Below are 25,328 nucleotides of genomic sequence, written 5' to 3' on the forward strand. Positions count from 1 at the left end.
CTAGGAAGAGTCTTGAGTAAAATCCTTGACTTTGCTCTTGAGTTGGTACCCTTTGAATGGCTCTCATGGCCATGAGAGCTGTAATTTGTTTTTGAGCCTCTGCCCTTTGATTTTGTGGCAGGTTTGGCATTCCTCTTTTTATTGGCAAGGTGTGAAAGTGGAATCTGTATCCTCGTAAAATTATGTCTTGGACCCATTTGTCCTTTGTGACCATGTGCCAGTTGTCTGCAAATAGTGCTAGTTTTCCCCCCAAGGGGGCTTAAAAAAAGAGCTTTGTTTGGCGAGCTGAGATGCAAGTCATTGAGTTTACCTTCTGGTGGGTTGAGACCTGTCTTCTCCTCCCATCTGGGTTGGAGTGCCCCATTGGCGAGGCTTATACTGAACTTGTGGTTGTCCTCTGCCCCTTGGGCGCCTGTATTTACCCCTGTGAGGCCTGTCAGTGGCTGGAAAGGACCAATTTTTTGTTGGCCAGTTTCTGCTGAAGCGAGGGGGTTGTACTTGTAGGAAATCTTTGACTGTCTGCATTGATTTCGCCTTATCTTCCATTTTCTTTAAAACTTGTTCTGCTTTAAAACCAAAAAGAACACCCTGCAGTAAGGGAGCATCTAGTAGTTTTGCTTTAACATGATCAGGCAGACTTTGTTCCTTTAACCAGGCATGCCTACGTATAATTGATCCAGTGACAGCTGCTTTGCAAGAGGCCTCTAAAGAATCAAACCCACATTGTAAGTATGTTTGCCCACCTGCTCAGTGGCGTGCAACAAATCCTGTACTTCTTTCAATTCAGATTGTTGAGGTAGGGTGGTTATCTTTTGTTTTAACTGAGAGATCAGAAATTGCTGATACTTAAGCATATGAAATTGACAGTTTAGTGCTCTCATAGCTAAAGTGGCTGAGGTGTAAACCTTTTTCCCCCCATCTGTCTAGTGCTCTTGAATCCCTTTCAGAAGGTACTGGATTTTTAGCCATGGAAGCCTTAGCCCCCTTGGGACCCTGGGAGATAGTCTCTGGGTCAGCTACTGGGCTTTTGTAAAGGAATTTGTGGGAATCAGGTACTGTGTAGTATCTGTCAGGCTTGGCCGGGGCAGGAGGTAGAGAGTCAGGGTTGAAACTGAATTCTAAATAGACATCATCCACTATGTCCAAAACAGGAGGGATGGCTAGAGGTCTGTGTTGTGGGAGTAAAAGAAACTCGCTGAGCCTTTTCTTGGAATCAGAGTAATCCTGACCTTTCCAGTGAAAATGTTCCCTCACAGTGTGTAAAGTTTCCCCAGAAGAGTAATATTCTGGAGGGGAAGCTGAGGGAATAGAGTCCTCAGCATCAGAATCTTCATAAGGAGAGAAGGAATAGTCTTGGTCCTCAGAGGAATCCGAAGAAATAGACAGCTGTTCAGAGGAAGCAGAATCTCCCTCTTGTCTAAGCCTTTTGTCAGGAGGAGGCTGTGAACCCCTGATAAGAGAAATCAAATCTTCAGCCATTTTGAGCATCTGTTTCTTAGGCATAAGGGCCTTGAACAGGAGAATGAAGTGAAGCCTTTTTCGATTTAGAAGGAGTCTTCGACTTGGAAAACGTTTTGACTGTAAGAGTCGTCTGTCTGAAAACGCCTTCAGAAACCGATGGCGTTTCAGAAGTACCGATGTCCTTGGAAGGTAAATCATTGGAAGGGCCTGAAGTAAAAGGCTGCGTCGGCCTAGTACATTCTGTCAAAATATCTGTAGCGGTCTTGGGTTCCAGAACTGCGGTAGTCAGAGGCTGCATCGGAGCCTCACTAATAACCGGAGAACCGGAGACCATATGATCGATATTTCAGAAGATCGATATTCTGAAATTATTAGGAAAAAAAAAAACAAATAAAAGAAGACGTTACTGCAGGGGGGCAAGCCCCCCCTGTACTCCCCATGTGGGGAGCTGCATCCCCCCCACACCCCCTATATATACACATATATATATATATATATATATATATATATATATATATATATTTAGAAATAGATACAGACATACTCTGCCACTGTTGTGTGTTAAAAAGAAATGTCTACTACTAAGATGAAAATGAAAATAAACAAAATAACTACAAAATGTAATTACTGGCTAAAACTGAACTCATACCAAAAATTGAACTCTACTCAGCTAATACAAACATTTTTCTTTCTACATGCTCTCATACTTTTTATGCTATCTCCCTTTTTTGTGTCAAGCCAACATTTCTGACTCCTTTATTGGTCGGTATTGGCCCATTACTCTTTGCTCCTTCACCATTCTACTGTTTACATGCTCAACTCAAGACTTCCTCTCTTGTGGGACTTTGCAGAGGGAAACCTTTATCTTCGGCCAGCAGTAACACTATTTTTCTCTTTTTTTTTTCATACACATTCATCTTGTACGTTTTGCTTTTCTTTTTTCTTTCATATTTACCTCAAATGCATCTGCGTTGTATATTTTCCTTTGGTTTCTTTGATGTTTATATTATTCTCTTACCATTGTATATGTTATTGCGCATAATATTGATCTGCCTTTGTAATTTATATTCTGTGAAGTTTTGCTCCCCTGACCTCTGTTGAAAATGGTTTCTTGCCCAGTCTCACTCTCCTGGCCAATAAATGAATAAATAAATAGAGAAATGTTATTATATGTTTTATGTGCAGTTTATAGTGTTTGGCTGTGTGACGATTGGGGAGAGATGGGCGAAGGCAGCCAGCCTAGTCAAATAGAATTTGATACTATCAACTGTATAAATAAATGTAAAATACAGGCATGTTTTCTTGATAATAAATGTAAAATACAGGCATGTTTCTTGAGTGTAAAGAATACTGTGAAATGTGGAACTGTAAAATATGTGACAACATTGCACTCTACTGGCCAAATGAAGCATGCTGTGACCCTTTCATGTTAGAATTCGGCTACACTGCGGCTGGATGAAGGTTTCATGCCCATTGTTTTAAGACTAAGGTTTATGTCCAGAATTTAGATGTGGAAGGTGCTTTACTGCTCTAGTTTCTGTTAGAATATACATGCAAAATGTCTTCTACTGTAGGTTTCTGTACAGGTGTTAGATTGCTAAATAATGCAGTTTGTTTGTCTGGGAAAACTTAAGTGTCAAAAATGATGTAATTTGAGGAGGGACCCAGCAAACGTTTGTTAGTAATGTTTAAATACTATTTCTCAGAAGAGACTGGAGGCATTTTGACTTTGGACATCCAACTTACCAGCACTCTGCCTTATGCTCACATGTAAGTTTTAGCACTGTGATTTCTTGTAGGAATAGTTAAAGCTAGTAAAGATTAATTAGGTATTTTTCTTTAAAATCAGACCTGTCCTCCTGTATTATTTTAAGTTTATGTGTGATCTCTGAACTCTTGGATATCTCTGTGGTGTAGTTGTTTTGTCTTGTGTTTTAATTATTTATTATTAAACATTTTTAAAACCTTCTACCTGTGGCTGATTTGTGTAGAGATAAGCTCTAGAGTACATTGCATATTTACAGAGGTTATTGTAATAGGACACTCTAAAGTAAGCCTTGACTGTTAGTCATACTACCATTGAATAATAATATTGCACAGTAATAACTGCATACCCTTTTAAGGGCCTTTTAGTAACTGATATTATTAACTGGGTGGTGGCAGTAATTACTACCGTATAGTCTTGGTAAAGGGGCACAGTTGGAGAATCTGTGTCAGCCTTTCCCAGGAGTGTCTGTGAAGTTGTATAAATAATTATCTCAAAGTGTGCGCGTTGTGTCAGCTACTTGGCAGGGACACCAAGCACTGGTTGGACAGAGAGGTAATGGAGGCTTTAGCTTGCCCAGTTAGGCTAAGGCCTGGACCCTATAGCTGTGCCAGTGGGGAGTCTTATTGAGGACCTGGTGAGCAAGGGAGCAACCAGCCCCAGACTGACTGTGATCTCTGTGTGCACTTAAGGGAAATTGTACTTCTGTGTGAATTAGTTATCCTTTTCTCTTCTATGAGACAACCTCCCTCGTGTTAGTGGTGAGGATTGAGGCTTCTTGATTGCTGGGCCAGGGCACGGTCATCACAGGCTGTTTAATGAATCTTACTAATATCTATCTATATATACATATATATATATATATATATATATATATATATATATATGTGTGTGTGTGTGTGTATATATATATATATATATATATATATATATACATATATCTAGACAGATACATCTCTCTCTCTCTCTCTATATATATATATATATATATATATATATATATATATATATATAGAGAGAGAGAGAGTAATATTTGATATAGGTAGCTGTGTAAATATTTTTACTGTGTTAATGTATTCGTTTCTTTATTTAAAATTTCTATAAAAAGAAACCTTAGCCAGCCACTCCATAAAGAGAACAAATCTGAGTACTTTGAAAATAGCTAGTAAATCAAAGAAATCAGTACAAGCCGCTTTGTTGCTTAGCTCTGTATTACTATATTGGGTATCTGTATTGTATCACAGCTACAAGAACCAAGTATTCTATGTAATTTGTGTTTGTTTTCTCACCCAAATCATGTCTGAAAATTGTCTTTCCTCTGGCCCACCCACCCAATCAACAAAGAAAAAAACAAGTAAATTAATTAATAAAAAAAATTAACTAATACATTTATTTTTTTTATTTTCTCCATTCCACTTGTTCACAATAAACTATATGCCCCCCTTTTCATGGGCTTTGAGCTACTGTACATGTTAATGTCACAGTACTTTTCCACACACCATAAATTATATTCCATGAAGATGAGACATGCAGATGCAGAATTTACTCTGATACACAAGTTGAGCCTACCAAGCCCCTACGTAAGACGGAGAACTCAGGGCCATTAGCCTGTTAGTAGCTTATAAAGTGGCAACTCTATACTGTGATATAGAAACATAAGGAGTATGGCACTTTTCTTAGTGGATCCAGGTGATGGCTAGCACTGTATTATCTTCATTAGTTAAACCACCCAGTAATTCTGGGGATGATGATCAGCCGGCCATATCGTACTCTCTACTGTTAGGCATGTCAAGAATCTCAAAATAAGTGCATCTCAAAACCCTAATAACATCATTCAGGTCTCTCAGTCTATGTTATGAGGCCTACCTTTTTAAACTCTTACTGTTTCCCAGTATTCCTGGTTTATCAGGGATTTTTTCCTAAGTTGTGAAGGTCTTGAAAAATCTTGTGCACTGTTTATGTTTTTACAGATTCCCATCTATAAACCTCTGACATCATTTATCGGTAATTTTCCTTATCTAGCACTCATCACATCTTTCACACGTAACTGACATCCTTTATTTGATGCGGATATATTGCTCAGATAAACGTATCTTATTACAGCTTTTTCACATGAACATTGTGGATACAGTCACAGAAGAATCGATCCTAAAAAAGCCTTTACCAAACTACTATTCGTCTTTATGAAAAATGATGCAAGCCTTATCTCAAAATGACCTCCTGGTATCGCGCAGAGAGACAACCCTTATCTCAAAATGACCTCCTGGTATCGCGCAGAGAGACCAAAGAATTTACCAGATCAGCAGCTTTCCTATGTTTTATGTATCCCATCTGTTACTCTGTCCTCCACCAGATGGCATATTTTTGCAAGGAAGGCCATCCATTGGTTATTCATAACTCCTGAGAAGCTAGCTACAATGGCCACTCATGGACCATCTGGCTTTGGAGATGTAGAAGCAACAATGCTGGAACAACCCACGTCCCAGGACTATCCGAGCCTTATGGCATCTTCAAAGAACTTTTATGAGGAAAGAAAATAAGAAATGGATGTTGAAATGACATGGACTGCTGACCTTGTAACTGCTGGCCTTTTTCCTGCTCTCTTCTAATATTACCTGTTACATTTTATACTGACTGCTGCAAAGAAGCTTACAATAAGGCACTGAAAAAGTCCCACCACTCCAGTGCTGCAAACAACTGTTGACCAATACCGGATCAAATCTGTCAGGTCAAACTATAAATTGGCAGGCACAAGCTGATGACAACTAAAGCTAATTTGATATGGATTCCATACCTTAATTTCAGACAAGTAATAGAACAGGACTTATTTTTGGACCCCTATGTCATCTGACTTGTAGTTTCCCTCTCTGATTACACTGCATCATTTTTATGGAGTTGCATCCTTTCTCCCCTTCAACCATTTGCTTCTGTAATATTCCAGTTTCCTGACACACCATGAAGAGTTACAGGTCTCACACCTCCTCTCTATCTTCACTCTCTCCGAACACACACATCTTTTCTGTCCTTTTGAAGAGATTTTTTCTAACGTCCTTTGGTTTAGAAGTAGCATTGATTGTGTGTGTCATCTAGAAAAGTGCCTGCTGTGTATGAAACTTTGTAGTTTTTATCAATTCTAGTTATCTGTTGTGTTGACATCTTTCTTTTCACTCATAATATTTGTGAATTTTGTACTATGCTATAATTGTTTCACAGTTTTGTAGTAGTATTTAAAACTACATGTTCTCAAACAGCTACATGTATCGTAGTAGTGATTTTCTATATCAGTGAGTGATATGGTACTCTAGAGACAAATCATATCAGTAGTTCATGCACATCTGTTGTTCATTTGTTTTATCTGTTTTTAAATAAAACCATAGTTAAAAAAATAAATACTAAACAAAACAAATTGCTAGTGTAAGCTTTATCCTTGGCCGTTCTAAAACCATATTTGATCTACTATAGACCGCTTAAAAATGTATTTTATTTTATTTATTTAAACATTTGATAACTGGGAAAGTCCAACTTGGAATGAAGCCAATTTTCAGCGGCGGCCCGGGGAGAAACACTACAGACTCATGTCTTTGTAATGTGGGAGGAAACCGGAGCACCTTGAAGAAACCCACACAAACACAGGGAGGACATGCAGACTCTGCACAGAAGGCACTCCAGCCGAGAATCAAACTGGAGAACCTCTTTTTGTGAGGTGACAATGCTACCACTGCACTGTCCAGTGCTTATGTGCTTACCTTAGCATTTAAAGGTCTGAAGGATGAATCTTTCAGGAGATTACTAAGAGTAAAAATGAGGCACTTATTTACTTCATGAGGAACATACACTATTTGTTACAAACTGATGCACACAACACTGATTTTAATCAAATTCCTTTCCACTATAGAGTGGCTGTCTAGTAATATATGTATTTTTAAAGAACTTACAGATTCATTGTAATGGTAGTTACAAACCTGTCTCAGCAATTCACAAACACGTGACTATACTTCTCAATTGTCCAGATGTTCATCTCATATTTTTGGTGTGTTCCTCATAAAATTTGTAGTTGTCTGACAAATCACTGGAGTGATGTGAGGACTGAAGTCACTAAATTTGAGTTTTACACTTGAAATCCTCCAGAAAATATATAACACAAACCCTCTTACTCTAGCAACTTTCGAAGTTTACAAGAGCAACATTTAAAATCTGTCCCTATTTTTGGGCCTTTGTCCCCCCATTTTGTCAGGCTTGGTCCAGATTTCTTGCACTAAGAGGTTGAGAAGTATGCTTGTAACCTCAAAAAAAAAAAGGTTTATGATGCTATAAACAAAGACCATACCCTAGCTGTACTGTTTGCTTATGGAAAGGAATCACATCCTTTCTGTAAATGTCAAGATTACAAATTACCAAAAAGGTCAGAAGGACTATCATAAATGGAGCCTCTGTCACAGCAACAAATATCAAGTGCCAAATCTGAGCTCCAGTATCTGCATTAGTGCTGTAACTGCTGTTGCTGCTTGATCAGTGAGATTAATTGCAACACCGACCTCCATAAGGGCACTTTCAGGGCAAGGATCGCTCAGCTCATTGGCTACTTTGGGGGGGGGGGGTGCTTTAAGCCCATCTTTCTGTCTATGATCCAGTGTGCTCTACATATTTTAATAGTGTGCGGATCATCCAGCCATGCAGAAATATATTTATACTAAATGCGACTACATCATTTCTGTCTCCTTTTTCATCTCCCACAGTTTACAATTACTGTGCCATATGTTTGTCAGTATTACCCATTTTAACAAAAAGACATGCTTATTTCCTTTCATGAACTGCCACACACTGATCCTTTCCAGTAAACTGATGTTGACGGTCTACAATTCTAGACTAAGGTGTCATGGGTAACCACTGGAACTCATCTGCCTGATGCTCTCAATTCCACTATTCCATTTTGTCCAACATAATATCTTATTTTCCTGTATAAAAATTATACACATATCGGCCATGGCTGAAAGTGCAGCAATACAGACCATGCTTCTCTACCACACATTATGAGACCCAGCACACAACATACTATTCTGCACGATTTCTATGCTAATTTTAATACTCAACCCACTTGCTTTAATAAATGGGCAGTTTCAGAGGTAAGTTAAGTGTTTTTCATATGCATCTATGACTTCTTACTGGTGAAATAACCAATTTGAAGAAGTAAGCAAGACTGAATATTAAGACTAAGCAGCCATCTTATCACAGTTAACTGCGTCTCTCTATTTTCTTCAATTTTGTTCCAAATAATATCTGATTTTCCGTGTTATATTTATTCTGCATCACAGTGCTTCAGAGACATCTCTTTCAAAACACTTTCCATCTGCTCTCCTTTGACTTGGTTATGTACAGAAAAAACATAGCTGAATCTATTTTCCCAGTTATTAACTGCTGTGGCAAATGTCTCTGCCTGCACAGACTCTGTGACTGGCATTGTATTTCAACATCAGTCAGTGTAAGTGAATGGGCCAACTGAGATAGGCCCCTTTAGTCACAAAACAAAGACAAAATAAATAATTATAAAATATGATTAGTGTTCTATACTGCAATCCAAATAATAAAACACAAAACACAGAAAATTAGCTACACAAACAGTGACATGCCTTGCAATATTCGTTTTATTATTTTTTACTAACAGCAGCGAACAGCTGCTTTTATAAGAAGACGTGAATGAATTAAATGTAGATAGATTTTTAGCAGACAGTACAGTTTGAAACAAAGAGATGCAGAGATTGGGGTTCACAGAGAAGGAGTTATTCTCATTAAAGGATTACTTCATCAAATGTGATGAAGGCTAGAGACAAACAGGGAGAGCTGGAGTAAGAGAAGAAGATTCAGAAGATGAAAGAGTTCAAGTAGTTCCTATCATTGTGAGGTAAGTGAGTTAAGACAGGAGGTGGCCTGAGATTGAGATGTATCGATATAGTGGAAGAAACAAAATACATGCTTCGTAAGTGCTCTCAAAGAGGACTAGTGCTCCATACCAGTCTAACAGTATTTAAAGACAACTTGTGTAAGAAAGTAGATATACCAGTAACAATGCATAGATAATGCTCAATTTGTATCAGGAAAATACTTTAATAACTGCTAAACTTGATTGTGTAATGGGGGGGGGGGGGTCATTTACTGTACACAGTCATTACTCGACCATTTACTTTTGTAAATGCTGAGTCTGCAGATGAGTAGGTATGAGTCTGATCAAGTCCAATAACAATGCAAATGTTCATTTTTGCCATTTCACTGAATGTTTTTAGATATGGTTGACAACTATCAGCTACACAGTATCTTATAATTAGCTGTGTGAACAGAAAAAATTCAGAACTATGCATAGAATGTGTCCACTGAAGACAGCAGTGAGATGGAGTTATAGATGATCAGTTCATACAGCACATGATACAACTTTTTCAGTAAAGCAATCGGGGGAAAAAAGGAAAAGTAATCATTCTAACAGCTACACTTGGGGAACCCACAGGTAAGGAAGGGAGCTATAGACAGCAAAGGCAAGTTATACTCTCTGAAGTACATTTAAAAGACAGCATGAGAAACAGGAAAGAGCAGACAGTTTAGTTATATTTAGATAATTTCTAAGAAAAATGGTGAGAAGCAGAGGCAAACGATCGATTGTGATATGCAAATAGCTTGAATGAGCTGTATTTTATTAGAATTTTGACAAAGTTGATGTGCAAAGTTAAGCATAACAGTAACGTAGTGCATCGAGCACCATGATTACATTCTCATATTGGGAAAAAGAAACTTAAGTGTTTTTCTGGTGCAGGAACTGATTGGAAGAGTGCTTTGGGGGAAGGGGGGAATTATTACATCCGCCCAAGAACTGTTATGATCAGGGCTCTCATTATGAATTAACAACTGACAGTGTCATTCAGAAAAGGTCAGTGGTAGAAGTTAAAACCACTTTGTTTCTGCCTGCTGTCTATGGCTGCCAGCTGTCCCAGGGTCTCATATTTATCCCCATCTGTTATAAATTTGTTTGATTTTTCTCATGTATCACTGAGAAGTACAGCCAGTCAGAAATGCCAGAATAAGAGTCTCATACTTCCTATAGTTCAGAAAATGCATATTAATTCAAAACCTGTTGTTCTACTAAATTTTAAGTGAAATTAGAGCAATATTTAAAACCGTCCTTGATTTTGATCCTTTGTTCCTTCCACTCCCCCCAGAATTTGTATGCAAATAAGCTGGAAGGTGTGCTGCTGTCTGTCAGCAATTACTAAGTGCTTTACCAGCTTTAAAAGCCAACAAAACACTTCATTTTTTCCCTGTAACTAGTAGTACATGGAGCAGGTAAAGCTCTAGATGACTGCAAACTGGGAGCCATTATTGAATCCCCAAATGATGTGGATACTGTACAAAAGGGCCTTACAGAAACAGATACTTGATGCCAGAGCCATGGGCTCAAGCTCAATGCCAAGAAATGTATAACTATCCCCTTTGGGAAAAAACATGTACCCATGAATTACCACATAGGTGGCAGTACACTAAACACTGAAAGTGTGATGAGAGACTTAGGGACACAGGTGGACAGTGGTCTCACCTTCGAAAACCACATCACCACAACAGTCAGGAAATCCTTCTATGTGACACACCTCATCACTAAGGGCTTTTCATCCAGAAAAAATGAGGTCATTGTCCCACTGTACTCATCCCTCATTAGACCCATTATAGAATACAACGCCCCATTTGGTATATACCTCTCAAGACATCTGCAACAACTGGAAAGGCCGCAGAAATACCTCACTAAAAGAATCACAGGCCTAAAGCAGATGCCCTATGCTGACCGCCTTAAAAAAACTCCAGCTATACTCTGTCAGATATCATCCACTCAGAGGTGATCTCTGCTTAACATACAAGGCCATGTCAAACCCAGAGCTGCTGGACATGCTACACTTAAAGAAATCCCAATCCCACAGAGCCACAAGCTCCAGGGATCTAAACCTTGCCATCACAATAAACAAAAAATGCTGGAGGGATAGGTTCCTGACACAGAGACTCCCCAGACTCTGGAATAGACTGCCCATACATGTCAAGCAGAGCGCCTCTTTGGCCCTCTTCAAAAGGAACCTTGATGATTGGATGGGAGAAAGGAAATTCACCCCAGGGATCACGTCAGTCACCCTGCTAGACAGGAGTTCAGGGAAGTAAATAGTGTGGGAAGAAATAGCCTGGGAATTGTTATGGCTAGGCTTGTATATGCCCTAGGGCCGATAGCCTAGTACCAGCCTATGAATCTTAACTTCATGCACTACATGGATAACAGGGTTCAACTCAAAAGCAAAACGCTTAAGGTGAATTTCTTGACATCCTTGTTTCAAAATCTAACAGGATGTAATAAAATGGTTATGTTATCAATGTCAGGCCTGAAACCATACTACTCATTACGTTTAAAACCCTGAACTGTCAAATGGCAGAAAACATCTTAATATATAGTGTTTTACAGAACGTTTAAAAGGTACAGCAACAGCAGTGAAATATGTCTATTCACATGCTATGTTTTTCTTATATAAGCAGAGGGATCATAATACTGTGTTTCCAAAGGTCATATAGTATTCCTGTACAATTTATGACATACATTACTGGTGAGATTCTCAGTACTGTGCTCATGTTTTTTATGAAACTATACCAGTACTATATACTTTGTAGCTGCAAAGAACTGTCTTACCCAAGGATAGGACAAACCTAAATACAAAATAAATCACGGACAATATAACCTAATGTCTCCCCACAGAGCAGAAATGCAACAGTTACTAAAAGCAGCAGCAAAATAAAATAAAACAAAAATGGTAGCCAGACCACATTGCCAATCATTATGTTTCACCTTTCTGTCCAGTTATTGGAAGTGAAACAACACTTTGTAATCCACAAACTGCATGTAAAGAAGTAATGATAAAAAACTGAAAATACAGAAAAGCAGGTCTATAAATCTCCAGTACAAACAAACACATAAATCACCAAATATCAACACTGCTAACACTAAATACACGTAGAAAGGAAAAAAAAAATCAAACACTCGTATTTAAATATTTCTCTATTGCTAATAAAAACAATGTAAATTAAGCACTGAAAGTAATAAAACATTAGAAAAATAAATCAGTACATAAAATTAAATAAAGGTGTACAACTATTTTTTTCTTTAATGAAGTGGAAGAACAAACAATAAGAACACAAAATATTAAAAAGTAATAAATACATAATATTAAAAACAATGTGTGGAAACAAGTATCTAGAGCAGAAACTGACGACCACAGAAACAACCAACTAGATATTTAGGAAGTGCTGGAAAATATTCCAACCAAACCAGGCTTTGCAGTAGCAGTTTTTAATATAAAATATACAAATACACAAATACAATGCAATTTAAATAAATCAGTACATAAAATTAAATAAAGGTGTACAACTATTTTTTTCTTTAATGAAGTGGAAGAACAAACAATAAGAACACAAAATATTAAAAAGTAATAAATACATAATATTAAAAACAATGTGTGGAAACAAGTATCTAGAGCAGAAACTGACGACCACAGAAACAACCAACTAGATATTTAGGAAGTGCTGGAAAATATTCCAACCAAACCAGGCTTTGCAGTAGCAGTTTTTAATATAAAATATACAAATACACAAATACAATGCAATTTAAAAACATGCTATGTAATTTTTTTTAAATATGTTAAAATATCCATAAATATTTTAATCTAAAACTAGTGTCCTTTCATATCTGGTGACTTATATTTATTCATAAATAAGTTAAAATAAAATATTGTAAAAACATTATAAAAAATTAATAAATACATAATATTAGACAAAAGCAACAGAAATGTATAACAGCAATAACCCATGGCTGTGTATGGGAGGCAATGCTTGGTTTACCCATTACTGGCATGCTATGGTTGCCCAGGCTTTACCTTCTTGACAAACTCATATCAACCATGGGTAAATTCAGCATCACCCATATCTAGCCATAAGTTACTGCTAATTATACCATGATCCCCCCAAAACGTGCACGCTGATTGGCCAGCGTGTTATACTAATGGAAAAAGGTCCGTCGCCGGACTTTTTCCATTAGTATAACTCGCTATGTTAAATGGGTTTAACATTTTTAAATAAGCAACGGAGATCTCCGTTGCTTATTTTAGCTGTCTCGCTATGTTAAACCCATTTAACATAGAGAAAGCAAGATCTCGCGCTATGTTAAATGAGTTTAACATAGCGAGACAGTTTTAAAATAAGCAACGGAGATGTCCGTTGCTTATTTTAACTGTCTCGCTATGTTAAACTCATTTAACATAGCGAGACTAAAAAGCAACGGAGATCTTGCTTTCTCCATTGCTTTTGCTGATGTACCGCGCAGGCGCCAGTACATCAGAACTATGCCAAGACATCTGCGGAAGGGCAGTAAACAGGCATTATACTATGCCATTATTTAAGAAAAGTAACAGTTTCTTTTCTTAAATAATGTCATAATAGCAATAACTCCACTTCTGGTGGGTAATGCTTTTACCCACGGTTGGCTTTGTTTGGTCCCTCGGGACCAAACCACGCCAACCGTGGGTAAATTTAGCATTACCCACACCCAGGCGTGGGTTATTGCTATAAGATGAGGACCCCAATGTGCAACCAATTAAAGTGTTTTATGCACTCATTAGACTGTATTAAGAATTCCGTTTTACAATGCACAAAGAAAATGTCTGGTTGTTTATTTGCATCCACCTTTCTCTTTACTTCAAATGTTTCACTAGAAAATCAATACCACTTCTTGATTCTTCATCTGGTCAGATAATATATGATGGTTACTACTCACCTGTACACTGCTTTCACATACTCGGAATCTTCATTGCTTTGTGCATGAATCTTTCTTCCCATGGCAGTCTCTGAAGAACAAAACAAAAATAACAGAATATGAAAAAATGATGGAATGCAATCATATATTATTATGAAGAACATTAATTGTCTAGAAGGTTGGAACAAAATATTAAGGTCCTGAACTTCTCTCTGTGATCCTGAGTTTGAATTCTTCCATTTCAAATGGTCTACTGCATACTTATGAGCATCGTTTAAAAGATCTTTTTCCACTGCTGCCCTGAAATGTTGTAGCTGTATCGAGTGCATTTACCAGGGTCACAAATGGAAAGTGATTTAGTGACAGAACCGAATTGTGATTGCTGGAGTTGTACCTGGAGTATGGCGGGAAGGAGGACCAGTTAAGTTTATCCACTCCTGATTAGGTACAGAAATAATTTATTTACTTATTTCAATTTGTCATCCAGAGAAGAACACTGATCTCAGTGGACCATTTTCAGGTTCAGCCTACTGCAAATAAACACATAAAGTGCATATCAGTCTAAACATGAGATCTAAGGACTATTTTACAAATTACAAAGTGAATTTACTGCATCCAAATAAACACACAAGGATGAGATCTATGTTCTATTCCTAGTTCTGAAAAAATAAAAGTGAGAGCATGACCTTAAGTAGGTGTTACATCAAAGCACATCAGAATATCACACTGTGTTATCAGTCATAAAATTCAAACCCTAGACATGAATGAACTCCCAAGTTTTTCCAACAAACTAACAGTTTGCATTATACATGATCAGATTTTACCGTAACTTGTGTATGCCCCCATTTTAGACATGTTATTCAAAAGTTACATACATAGCATGCACGCGTAAGAACTTTTTTCCAAACATGCCACTCTCAGATGTTGCACAACCACCATTTTCTAGGATTTCATTCAGTTCCACTTCCACATCCTTAGTAATGAGTGGGAATACCTCCCATTCAAGCTGACAGCTCCTTTTTATATATTTCCAGTTAACATTCATAGCTTCTTATGTTGTCCAGACCTTTTTTTGGATCTGGCTTCTTTAACTAAGTGACTTACTAGATAATAATATACAGTACTAGAAAGGGTTAGAATTTATTAACAAAATTACACTAAGTCTGTTAATGTACAACATCCTACAGCATGGAAGTTAATCACTGTGTGCTATTACGTATTCATATTTAAGTTCATATTTTCATAACTGAGAGACATACATGCTGTAGACATGGACAAATTCAGGCCAAAATAGCCAAACCCCACTAGCTGTGGACATGCATGTTTCGGCCTTCTTATGACCTTGTCAGCACAGCATAAGTGGAATGTTTGGCTAACATATGGAAAGACAGAGTAGTCGTACCCAACTGATGTCCATTAACATTAAGTTGACTGTAAAATATCCCAACTAACAAACTAAAACATTTAGTACCAGTCACCCTAATGGTAATGGACATCGGTTGTGTATGACAACTCTGTGTTTCCATTTGTTAGCCAAACATTCCACTTATGCTGTGCTGACAAGGTCATAAGAAGGCCAAAACATGCACGCCCACAGCTAGGGGGGGTTTGGCTTTTTTGGTCTGAATTTGTCCATAACAGACTTAAAATGAAAAAAAAAGTCATGGACATTCAGAATTGCCATATAGCTGAAAAACCTGATGTCCTTAAGGGGTCATTTGCATATATCCCATGTTAAATCTAATACAAAATCTTTCAAGGAACCACACAGTGAAAAGTCTAGCTTGGCTAGATTTTTCATATACACTTAATTCAAAAGCCAAGTGACTTATAAAATACTTCATGCTTCAGCTGAAACCTTAGATATTGTGGAAGAAATCTGTCATTGATATTTACACTGTAAGTTGCACATCTTGAGAAATATTCAGTGTTATTTTATTGCTAATTATACAATTAAGTATTTGTTCACACTTCTGTCAATATCTAAACAAATATGCATGCAGATTTGAATTTCTTGCTGGCGTGTGAAAGCTTATGTCTGGTTAAGAGAAGTGTTACAGCAATATATGTCTCCTTCTTCTTCTTCTTTCAGCTGCTCCCGTCAGGAGTCACCACAGCAGATCAACTGTTTCCATTTCTTCCCATCCTCTGCATCTTGCTCTGTCACACCAACCACCTGCATGTCCTCTCTCACCACATCCATAAACCTTATCTTAGGCCGTCCTCTTTTCCTGTTACCTGGCAGCTTCATCCTTACTATCTTTTTCCCAATATACTCTGCATCCCTCCTCAGCACATGTCCAAACCAATGTAATCTTGCCTCTCTGGCTTTTTCTCCAAACCTTCCAACCTGGGCTGACCCTCTAATATACTTATTCCTAATCCTGTCCATCCTCGTCACACCCAGTGCAAATCTTAACATCTTCAACTCTGCCACGTCAAGCTCTGACTCCTGCCTTTTTGTCAATGCCACTGTCTCCAACCCATATAACATAGCTGGTCTCACTACCCTCTTGTAGACCTTCCCTTTCACTCTTACTGGTACTCGTCTGTTACAAATCACTCCTGACACTCTTCTCCACCCACTCCATCCTGCCTGTACTCTCTTCTTCACCTCTCTTCCACACTCACCATTACTCTGAACTGTTGATCCCAAGTATTTAAACTCAACCACCTTTGCCACCTCTACTCCCTGCATCCTCACCATTCCTCTATCCTCCCTCTCATTCACACACATATATTCTGTCTTAGTCCTGCTGACCTTCATTCCTCTTCTCTCTAGAGCATATCTCCACCTCTCCAGGGTCTCCTCCACCTGTTCCCCACTCTCACTACAGATCACAATGTCATCTGCAAACATCATAGTCCACGAGGAATCCTGTCTGATCTTGTCTGTCAACCTGTCCATCACCAATACAAATAAGAAAGGGCTCAGAGCTGAACCTTGATGTACTCCCACCTCCACCTTAAATGCATCCGTCACTCCCACTGCAGTCCTCACCGCTGTCACACTACTCTCGTACATATCCTGTATCATTCTTACATACTTCTCTGACACTGCCGAATTCCTCATACAATACCACAACTCCTCTCTAGGCACCCTGTCATATGCTTTCTCTAAATCCACAAAGACACAATGCAACTCCTTCTGACATTCTCTGTACTTCTCCATCAACACTCTCAAAGCAAACATTGCATCTGTACTGCTCTTTCCTGGCATGAAACCATACTGCTGATCACTAATCATCACCTCCCTTCTTAACCTAGATTCCACTACTCTTTCCCATAACTTCATGCTGTGACTGATCAATTTAATCCCTCTGTAGTTACTACAGCTCTGCACATCACCCTTATTCTTAAAAATCGGTACCAAAACACTTTTTCTCCATTCCTCAGGCATCCTCTCACTTTCCAAGATTTCATTAAACAATCTAGTTAAAAACTCCACTGCCATTTCACCTAAACACCTCCATGCTTCCACAGGTATGTCATCTGGACGAACAGCCTTTCCGTTCTTCATCCTCTTCATAGCTATCCTTACTTCCTCCTTGCTAATCCACTGCACTTCATGATTCACTATCCGCACATCATCCAACCTTCCCTCCCTCTCATTCTCTTCATTCATCAGCCCCTCAAAGTACTCTTTCCATCTGCTCAACACACTCTCCTCGCTTGTGAGTACGTTTCCCTCATTATCCTTTATCACCCTTACCTGCTGCACATCTTTGCTAGCTCGGTCCATCTGTCTAGCCAATTGGTACAAGTCCTTTTCTACCTCCTTAGTGTCCAACCTTTTATACAGCTCATCATATGCCTTATCCTTAGCCTTCGCCACCTCAATCTTTGCCATGCACCTCATCTCCTTATACTCTTGTTTACTTTCTTCATCTCTCTGACAATCCCACTTCCTCTTCGACAACCTCTTTCTCTGTATACTCTCCTGTACTTCTTCATTCCACCACCAGGTCTCCTTGTCCTCCTTCCTCTTTCCAGATGTCACACCAAGCACCTTTCTAGCCATCTCTCTTACTAGCTCTGCTGTAGTTACCTAGCTATTCGGTAACTCTACACTGCCACCCAGTGCCTGTCTTAACTCTTCCCTGAACATCACCTCACAATTACCATTTTTCAATTTTCACCATTTGATCCTTGGTGCTGCCCTCACACTCATCCTCCTCTTCTTGATCACCAATGTCATCCTACAAACCACCATCCTATGCTGCCAAACTACACTTTCCCCTGCCACCACTTTACAGTATCCAATCTCCTTCAGACTGGCCCTTCTACATAAGATATAATCCACCTGTGTGCATCTTCCGCCACTCTTGTATGTCACCCTATGCTCCTCCCTCTTGTTAAAATATGTATTCAACACAGCCATGTCCATCCTTTTCACAAAATACACTACCATCTGACCTTCTGCATTCCTTTGCTTAACATCATACCTACTCATCACTTCCTCATCCCCTCTGTTCCCTTCACCAACATGCCCACTGAAATCTGCTGCAATCGCCAGTCTCTCACCCTTGGGTACAGTCATCACTACTTCATCCAACTCACTCCAAAATTTTTCTTTCTCATCCATCGCACACCCAACTTGTGGAGCCTATGCACTAACAACATTCATCATCACACCATCAATTTCCAGCTTCATAAACATCACTCTATCCGACACTCTTTTCACCTCCAAAACACTCTTAGCATACTGTTCCTTCAGGATAAAGCCTAGCCATTTCTCCACCCATCCACACCATGATAAAACAATTTGAACCCGCCTCGATACACCTAGCCTTGCTCCCCTTCCATCTGGTCTCTTACACACACAAAACCAACCTTCCTTCGGTCCATCATATCAGCTAGCTCTCTCCCTATGCCAGTCATACTGCCAACATTCAAAGTTCCGGCCCTCACTATCACAGTCCTAGCCTTTACCTGCCTTTGGCCATGCCTTCCGCCTCTTCTCCTCCTTCGGCCAACAGTAGCCCAATTTCCACCAGCACCCTGTTGGCCAACAGTACTGGTGGCGGTCGTTGTTAACCTGGGCCTCGACAGATCCGGTATGTATATGTGTAGTTTTGTCTGCATGTATGATTTGGCAAAATTTTACACCGGATGCCCTTCCTGATGCAACCCTCTCCATTTATCCGGGCTTGGGACTGGCATAAAGAAATGCACTGGCTTGTGCATCCCCAGTGGCTGGGATTACAGCAATATATGTCTGCATTGTAGCATTTCCAAGATACGACCACTTGTTTGAGAAAGTTTAGCAAAAATATAATTCTGTGTTTGTGTACATTATAATATGTCATGGAAAGACCATACATGAATGCACTGACTACTGACACTGTAAAGAATACTACTTACTGGTAACACTGCTATTTGTACAGTTTTAATAGCCTTGGTTCACATAATAATTACATTTGTTTATTTCATGCTTTTTAAGTTGATTTTTCAGAAAATGTTCAGGAATGCAAGGATATGCACAGGCTGCTAAAGTGCATGGAATACAATAGTTGGCAATAAAGCTTTCACAGTTTTCTATTCCCACACAGTTTTGGCTATTTTGATAGCTCACCTTTTTTCTTAGAGATGAGTGATAACGGACCTCTCCAAATAAAACACTCACACACACACACACACACACACACACACACACACACACACACACACACACACACACACACACACACACTGGTTAAGGTGTTTACCTTGCAAACACAAGGTACAGGGTCTGATTCTTACCTTTGCCACTGTCCAGTTATTAGCTAGGAATGTAATAGTCTGCAGGATGACATAGTGGCACAGCAAATGGCATTGCTGCCTCATAGCAATTGCTTCTCTTGTTCAATTCCCTGTCGAGATGTCTTGTGTGCAGAGTCTGCTTGTCATGCCAGGGTTCACATGGGCTTTCCCTGGGGGCTCCAATTTCCTCCTACATTCCACAGACTCTCGAAATTGGACATGAGAGTGTGTGAGTGGTATGGAAGAATGACAACAGAAGGGCTAGCCACCAGTTAATGTGAATCTTGGGTCTAGATGATTGTCACTGCAGAAGTGACACACCAAACCTCCTGTGCAAAACAGGAAAAGGGGTAATGGATAGTGGGATGAATAAATAGATGCAATAGTCTGCAGACTGACTGCCAATATTTAACCATGAATACTGAAACTGTAGTAACCAGCACACAAAAGAGAGTTAATAGAAATTAAGGGCAAGCGAAGGCTGATGTTACTGCATGCCCCCCCCCCCTCCTCTAGTTAATGTAAACAAAGAAATCTATGCGATAACCCTCTTTCAGAATGCAATTGTAATGAAAACTGTACCTTCCATCACCTGTACCTGTTTTATCAGCAGGCCATTGGTATCAGGTCTCTAGTTATAGCAGTACTGGAGAAAATAGTGGAAGGGCTAGTATATTCGTAGCTAGGAGACAATTCTTAAAGGAAGTGCCAAAGGCTGATACATGATTTTTCAGAGACACCAAAAACAAAAAGAGAAAAGTAGTCAAGTTGTCAGTAAAATTCAAGTAAAATGCTATAATTTGATGGAAACAATGGGCATTAATTATCACTCTATGAGGTCATGAAGCAAAGGTCAATTGCATATACTAAACAGTTATACATCTTAAGGAAAATAACCTGCTCATGCAAACTATTCATATTCAAAACAGCTTTATTTCTTTGGTTTCCATGACATCAGCAGACAGCTAAGCTGACCACATTACATGCACAGTATAGTCATGCTCTGTATGAACAGAGTATTGTCTATGCAAAGCTCATTGCATGCTTACTGTGCCTGTGATTGTGGTTATAGCCCTGTACCAAGAAAACATTCTACATGTCTTAGTCCTAGAACTAGGTTTAGGTATATACTCCCATGATTTGTCACACCACTGTTCCTCCACAAATGTGCCTATGATGCCAAGGTGCCTAATTAATAAAGGAACGTCTCACGATACTCTTTCATACGGACCTACAAGACAAGGTATCTTAGCACTCACTCCCCATTCTGCCACCCCCGTAACGTAATGTTTGTCTGAACTGGTTCAGTACTGTCCAGCTCAAACATTAACTTTTTTTAACAGATTTATGTGTTAACTGACTTGGAAAACAGGTCCTTCTCTGACAATTGTAAGCCATGAAACATCAAAGATGGACAAGAGCTAGCATGATATGCATGAATTCAATTTAGTAACACCACTTAGAGATCACGTTTTTGGGAGAATGGAAGAAACCAGAGTCTACGAAAGAAATAACATGCACACATGAGGAGAACATGCTCACATGAGGACAGCATGCACACACGAGGAGAACATGCTCACATGAGGAGAGCCTGCACACATGAGGAGAACATGCTCACATGAGGACAGCATGCACACACGAGGAGAACATGCTCACATGAAAAAAATCCAAAAATCACAGACTAACTGAACTGCAGATGATTGCATCTGTGAGGCAGATATCTTAAAACTATGTCACCATGTCTTTTGTAGAAAACAGCTTTCTGAGAGATTCGCGCCCATTTAAATCTTGGGATGTGCACATTTACATAACTGTGTATGTGGGGGGAGTGGGGGCTGACGTGTTTCTAAAATTCACTTTTGAAAGACTGAAGCCTTTAGAAAATCCACAGTGTTGTACGAAGAAAATAAGGACTGAGTCATTTGGAAAACTTTTAGAATTTTATTAGTACTGACGACTTGATAAACTACATAATAGCATTTAGATTAGAAAAGGATGATATTAAGTCATGGATGAAGAAAAAAATATTATATTGGAAGACTGGTGCCTTTGTTTGATGGTGGAGTATACCAGGTGAAAGGTTAGAAGGGGAAACGTTATTGTCTGTGGAAAGTAGCAACTTAAATAATTTGCTAAGCACTTTCTTTTTATGTAAACTCTGAGCTGATCAGATTCATGGAGAGCAAAGCAAAAGATGTTTCTGATTTAAAAATGAGAGACATATTAAAGACTAACTGCTCGGTGGTGAAACGTTTGTTAAGTGAGAAAGGACATTTATCTGACAACAGTGATAAAAATTAGGCAAGCAATAATGCTCATTAGGGTGGAAATTAAAGGAAAATAAACCTCCAAGGTGTGTTGTGAGAGCTATCACCACAGGTAGAGGGGTTCCACACACCTGGAAGGTCATTTATTTCCCTGTAACACCCATCCTGGTGGGCATATTGCTCTTAGAAAATATGTTTTCTGTTAATTGGCTTGTATTTGTTTTGTTATTTGTGTGAAGACCATGCCCTTGCCCAGCAATCAAGGAGCATCAATCCTCACCACTAACACCAGGGAGGTCGTCTCCTAGAAGAGGAAAGGACAACTAATACACACAGTAAAGTACAATTTCCCTTAAGTGCACACAGAGATCACAGTCAGTCTGGGGCTGGTTGCTCCCTTGCTCACCAGGTCCCCAATAAGACTCCCGACTGGCACAGCTATAGGGTCCAGGTCTCAGCCTAGTTGGGCAAGCTAAAACCTCCAGTACCCTCTCTGTCCAACCAGTGCTTTGTGTCCCTGCCCCAGTAGCTGACACAACAGAAACACACTTTGAGAAGAGGTTATACAACCACACAAACACTCCTGGGAAAAGGCTGGCACAGGTTCTTCAGCTGTGCCCCTATTACCCAGACGATATGGTAGTAATTCCTGCCACCACCCAGCTAATAATTATCAGCTACTAAAAGGCCCTTAAAAGGGTGTTCTATTATTACTGTGAAATATTATAATCCAATGGTAGTATGACTAAACAGTCAAGGTTTCATTTGGGGTGACTTAGACAGTGAAATCTGTAAATATGTAATGTACTTTAGAGGTTAAATTATCTCTACATAAACCAGCCACAGGTAAAGGTTTTAAAATATTTAATAATAAATAATTAAAACACAAGACAAAACTAATACAGTACAATGCTACTCAAGTTCAGAGCTCACACAGAAACATAAAACAATATCGTAGGAAAGATCTGATTTCAAAGAAAAATAATTGGTCTATCTTTCTTCTAAGTTTAACTGTTCCTAAGAGAAACCACAGTGCTATAATCTTACTTACATACATAAAGCATAAGCAGTGCTGGGTTAGATGTCCAAGATCAAAATGCTTCCCTGTCTCTCACTCAACAATAGTTTTAAACACTAACCAACAGCTCTCTTAAGGCCCTCCCAAATTACATAATTTTGACACTTAGTCTGGAGTTCCCAGGCCACAAACTGCATTATTTAGCAAGCTAACACCTGCTCAGGAGACTACAACAATAAAAGGCATTTCATATATAAACTCTAGCAGAAACCAGAGCAATAAAGCACTTTCCACATGTAAATTCTGGCCCTTAACTTTAACCTTACAACAATGGGCATGAAACCTTCATCCAGGCTCACTGGAGCCAACTTGTAAAACATCAAAGAGATTCATAAGATCTTTTCAACTTCAAAAGACACATTTGAAATGCTTGACTTGGTTTTCCTTATAACAGATGGCAATGTTGCAACAATCTTGAAGTTCACATTTTACAGTGTTTTCTTTCATTTAAAAACACAAGCCTGTATTTTACATTTATTTATACAACTGGTGTTGATACCTCTCACCTAACATCATATAGGACTATACGGACCAACAAGCAATTTAACCAACACCTTTTCCAGAGTGAACTCGGTGCCTATGAACTATAAACTATAAACCCTCCCACTTGAAGAAGCTGTCAAATACTTTAACTCTAAGTTCTTAGAAATCCTGGACCAGCATGCACCTAAACATACTAGCAGGACCAGGTCTAGACCTGCCCCCTGGTTTACTAATGAAACCAAGAAAAAAATCCTCCTCAGAAATAAAGTCTGGACTAGGTGGCGAACTACCAAAAATACATCAGATCAACAAATCTTTAGACTTATGAGAAACATGACAAAAAAGCAATTCTCTCAGACAAAAAAAACTTTTACTGTAAAATGCAGCAAACACACCAAAACAATCCTCAAAGATTCTGGGCAAGTATCAACAGACTCCTACACCCAGGTCACTCCAGTACACCAACCTTAACAGGTGCATCACATGAGACTCCTATCCAAACTGCCAATGCCTTCAATTCCTTCTTTACAGAGGCTATCCAATCATTAGCCAGTCAGCTAGCTCCTGATAGATCCAGTCTTCTTAACTCTTCTCCCAGCTCTCTTCCTACCTTCTGATTACAACCCACCTCAACTAATTGTATCTACAAACTCATTCTAAAACTTAAGCCTTGTACTCCTTCTGCTGACCAGATATCAGCCGAATACCTGCAAAAAGCAGCTAAAGAAGTAGCTTACCCGATATCCATCCTGATTAATACAACCACTAACAAGGGAAGCATCCCTGACATATGGAAAATGTCACACATTATCCTCCTACACAAAAGTGGCAACTCAAATGATTACTCTAACTATCGACCTATAGCCCTACTATCCCCCTTAGCAAAAATAATGGGAAAATGTATTCACCATCAGCTTCTAAACCATTTAATTCAACATAACATACTAGCTGAAAGCCAACATGGCTTTAGGCCATTCCACAGTGCTACTACTGCTCTCTTATCTTTTACTGATACCATTAACAGAAACCGCAATAACAATGTTCTCTCTTCCTCTCTATTTATTGATTTCTCAAAAGCATTTGATATGGTAAACCACTTTTTACTTATAAATATTCTGAAATCACTCTCTCTTGATACTCTGGCTGTACAATGGTTTAGTTCCTACCTCAGCAAGAGGCAACAGGCGGTGCTCTGGGAGAATAAACTATCATACCAGCTGCCAGTCTCACTGGGTGTCCCTCAGGGCTCCATTCTGGACCCTCTCTTATTCTCAATATTTAACAATGATCTCTACTTAGCTATTCCTCATGCAACCTGTATACAATATGCAGATGATTCAACTTTAATCTGTGCAGCTGAATCTTCATCTGAACTACAATCCCTAACTCAGAAGATATTTAACATAGTAGAGACATGGTTTTTAAAACGTTGCCTCCTCTTAAATTCCCAAAAAACAAAGCTTCTTCTCTTTACTCCTACCTGTAAATCCATGCCTTTGGATTTCTCTGCTATTTCTAACAATGGCACCCTCATATCCCCTGATTCTACCACCAAACTCCTAGGAATTACAATAGACAATAACCTTAACTTCGATACCCATATTAATAACACTATAAAAACAGTCAACAGAAAAATGGGCTCCATATACAGAATCAAGTACTTTCTCACTCCAGTAGCCAGAACTACTATTGCCCACTCCCATCTAATCTCAACAC

General features: G+C 39.0%; 1 protein-coding gene across 1 annotated transcript in view; it reads right to left on the reverse strand.

The window, feature by feature from the left end:
- The window catches only part of LOC122794258 (cytochrome P450 4V2), a 1,013,082-nt gene that overhangs the window by 418,826 nt on the left and 568,928 nt on the right, over positions 1-25,328 (reverse strand). Inside the window, exon 5 of the mRNA XM_044062508.1 lies at positions 14,064-14,133. Coding sequence (XP_043918443.1) covers positions 14,064-14,133 — 70 coding nt within the window. The remainder of the gene's footprint in view (positions 1-14,063; positions 14,134-25,328) is intronic.

This window comes from Protopterus annectens, chromosome 2.part1 (assembly GCF_019279795.1).
Source record: "Protopterus annectens isolate FY-2018-M chromosome 2.part1, PAN1.0, whole genome shotgun sequence".
Lineage (NCBI taxonomy): Eukaryota > Metazoa > Chordata > Ceratodontiformes > Protopteridae > Protopterus > Protopterus annectens.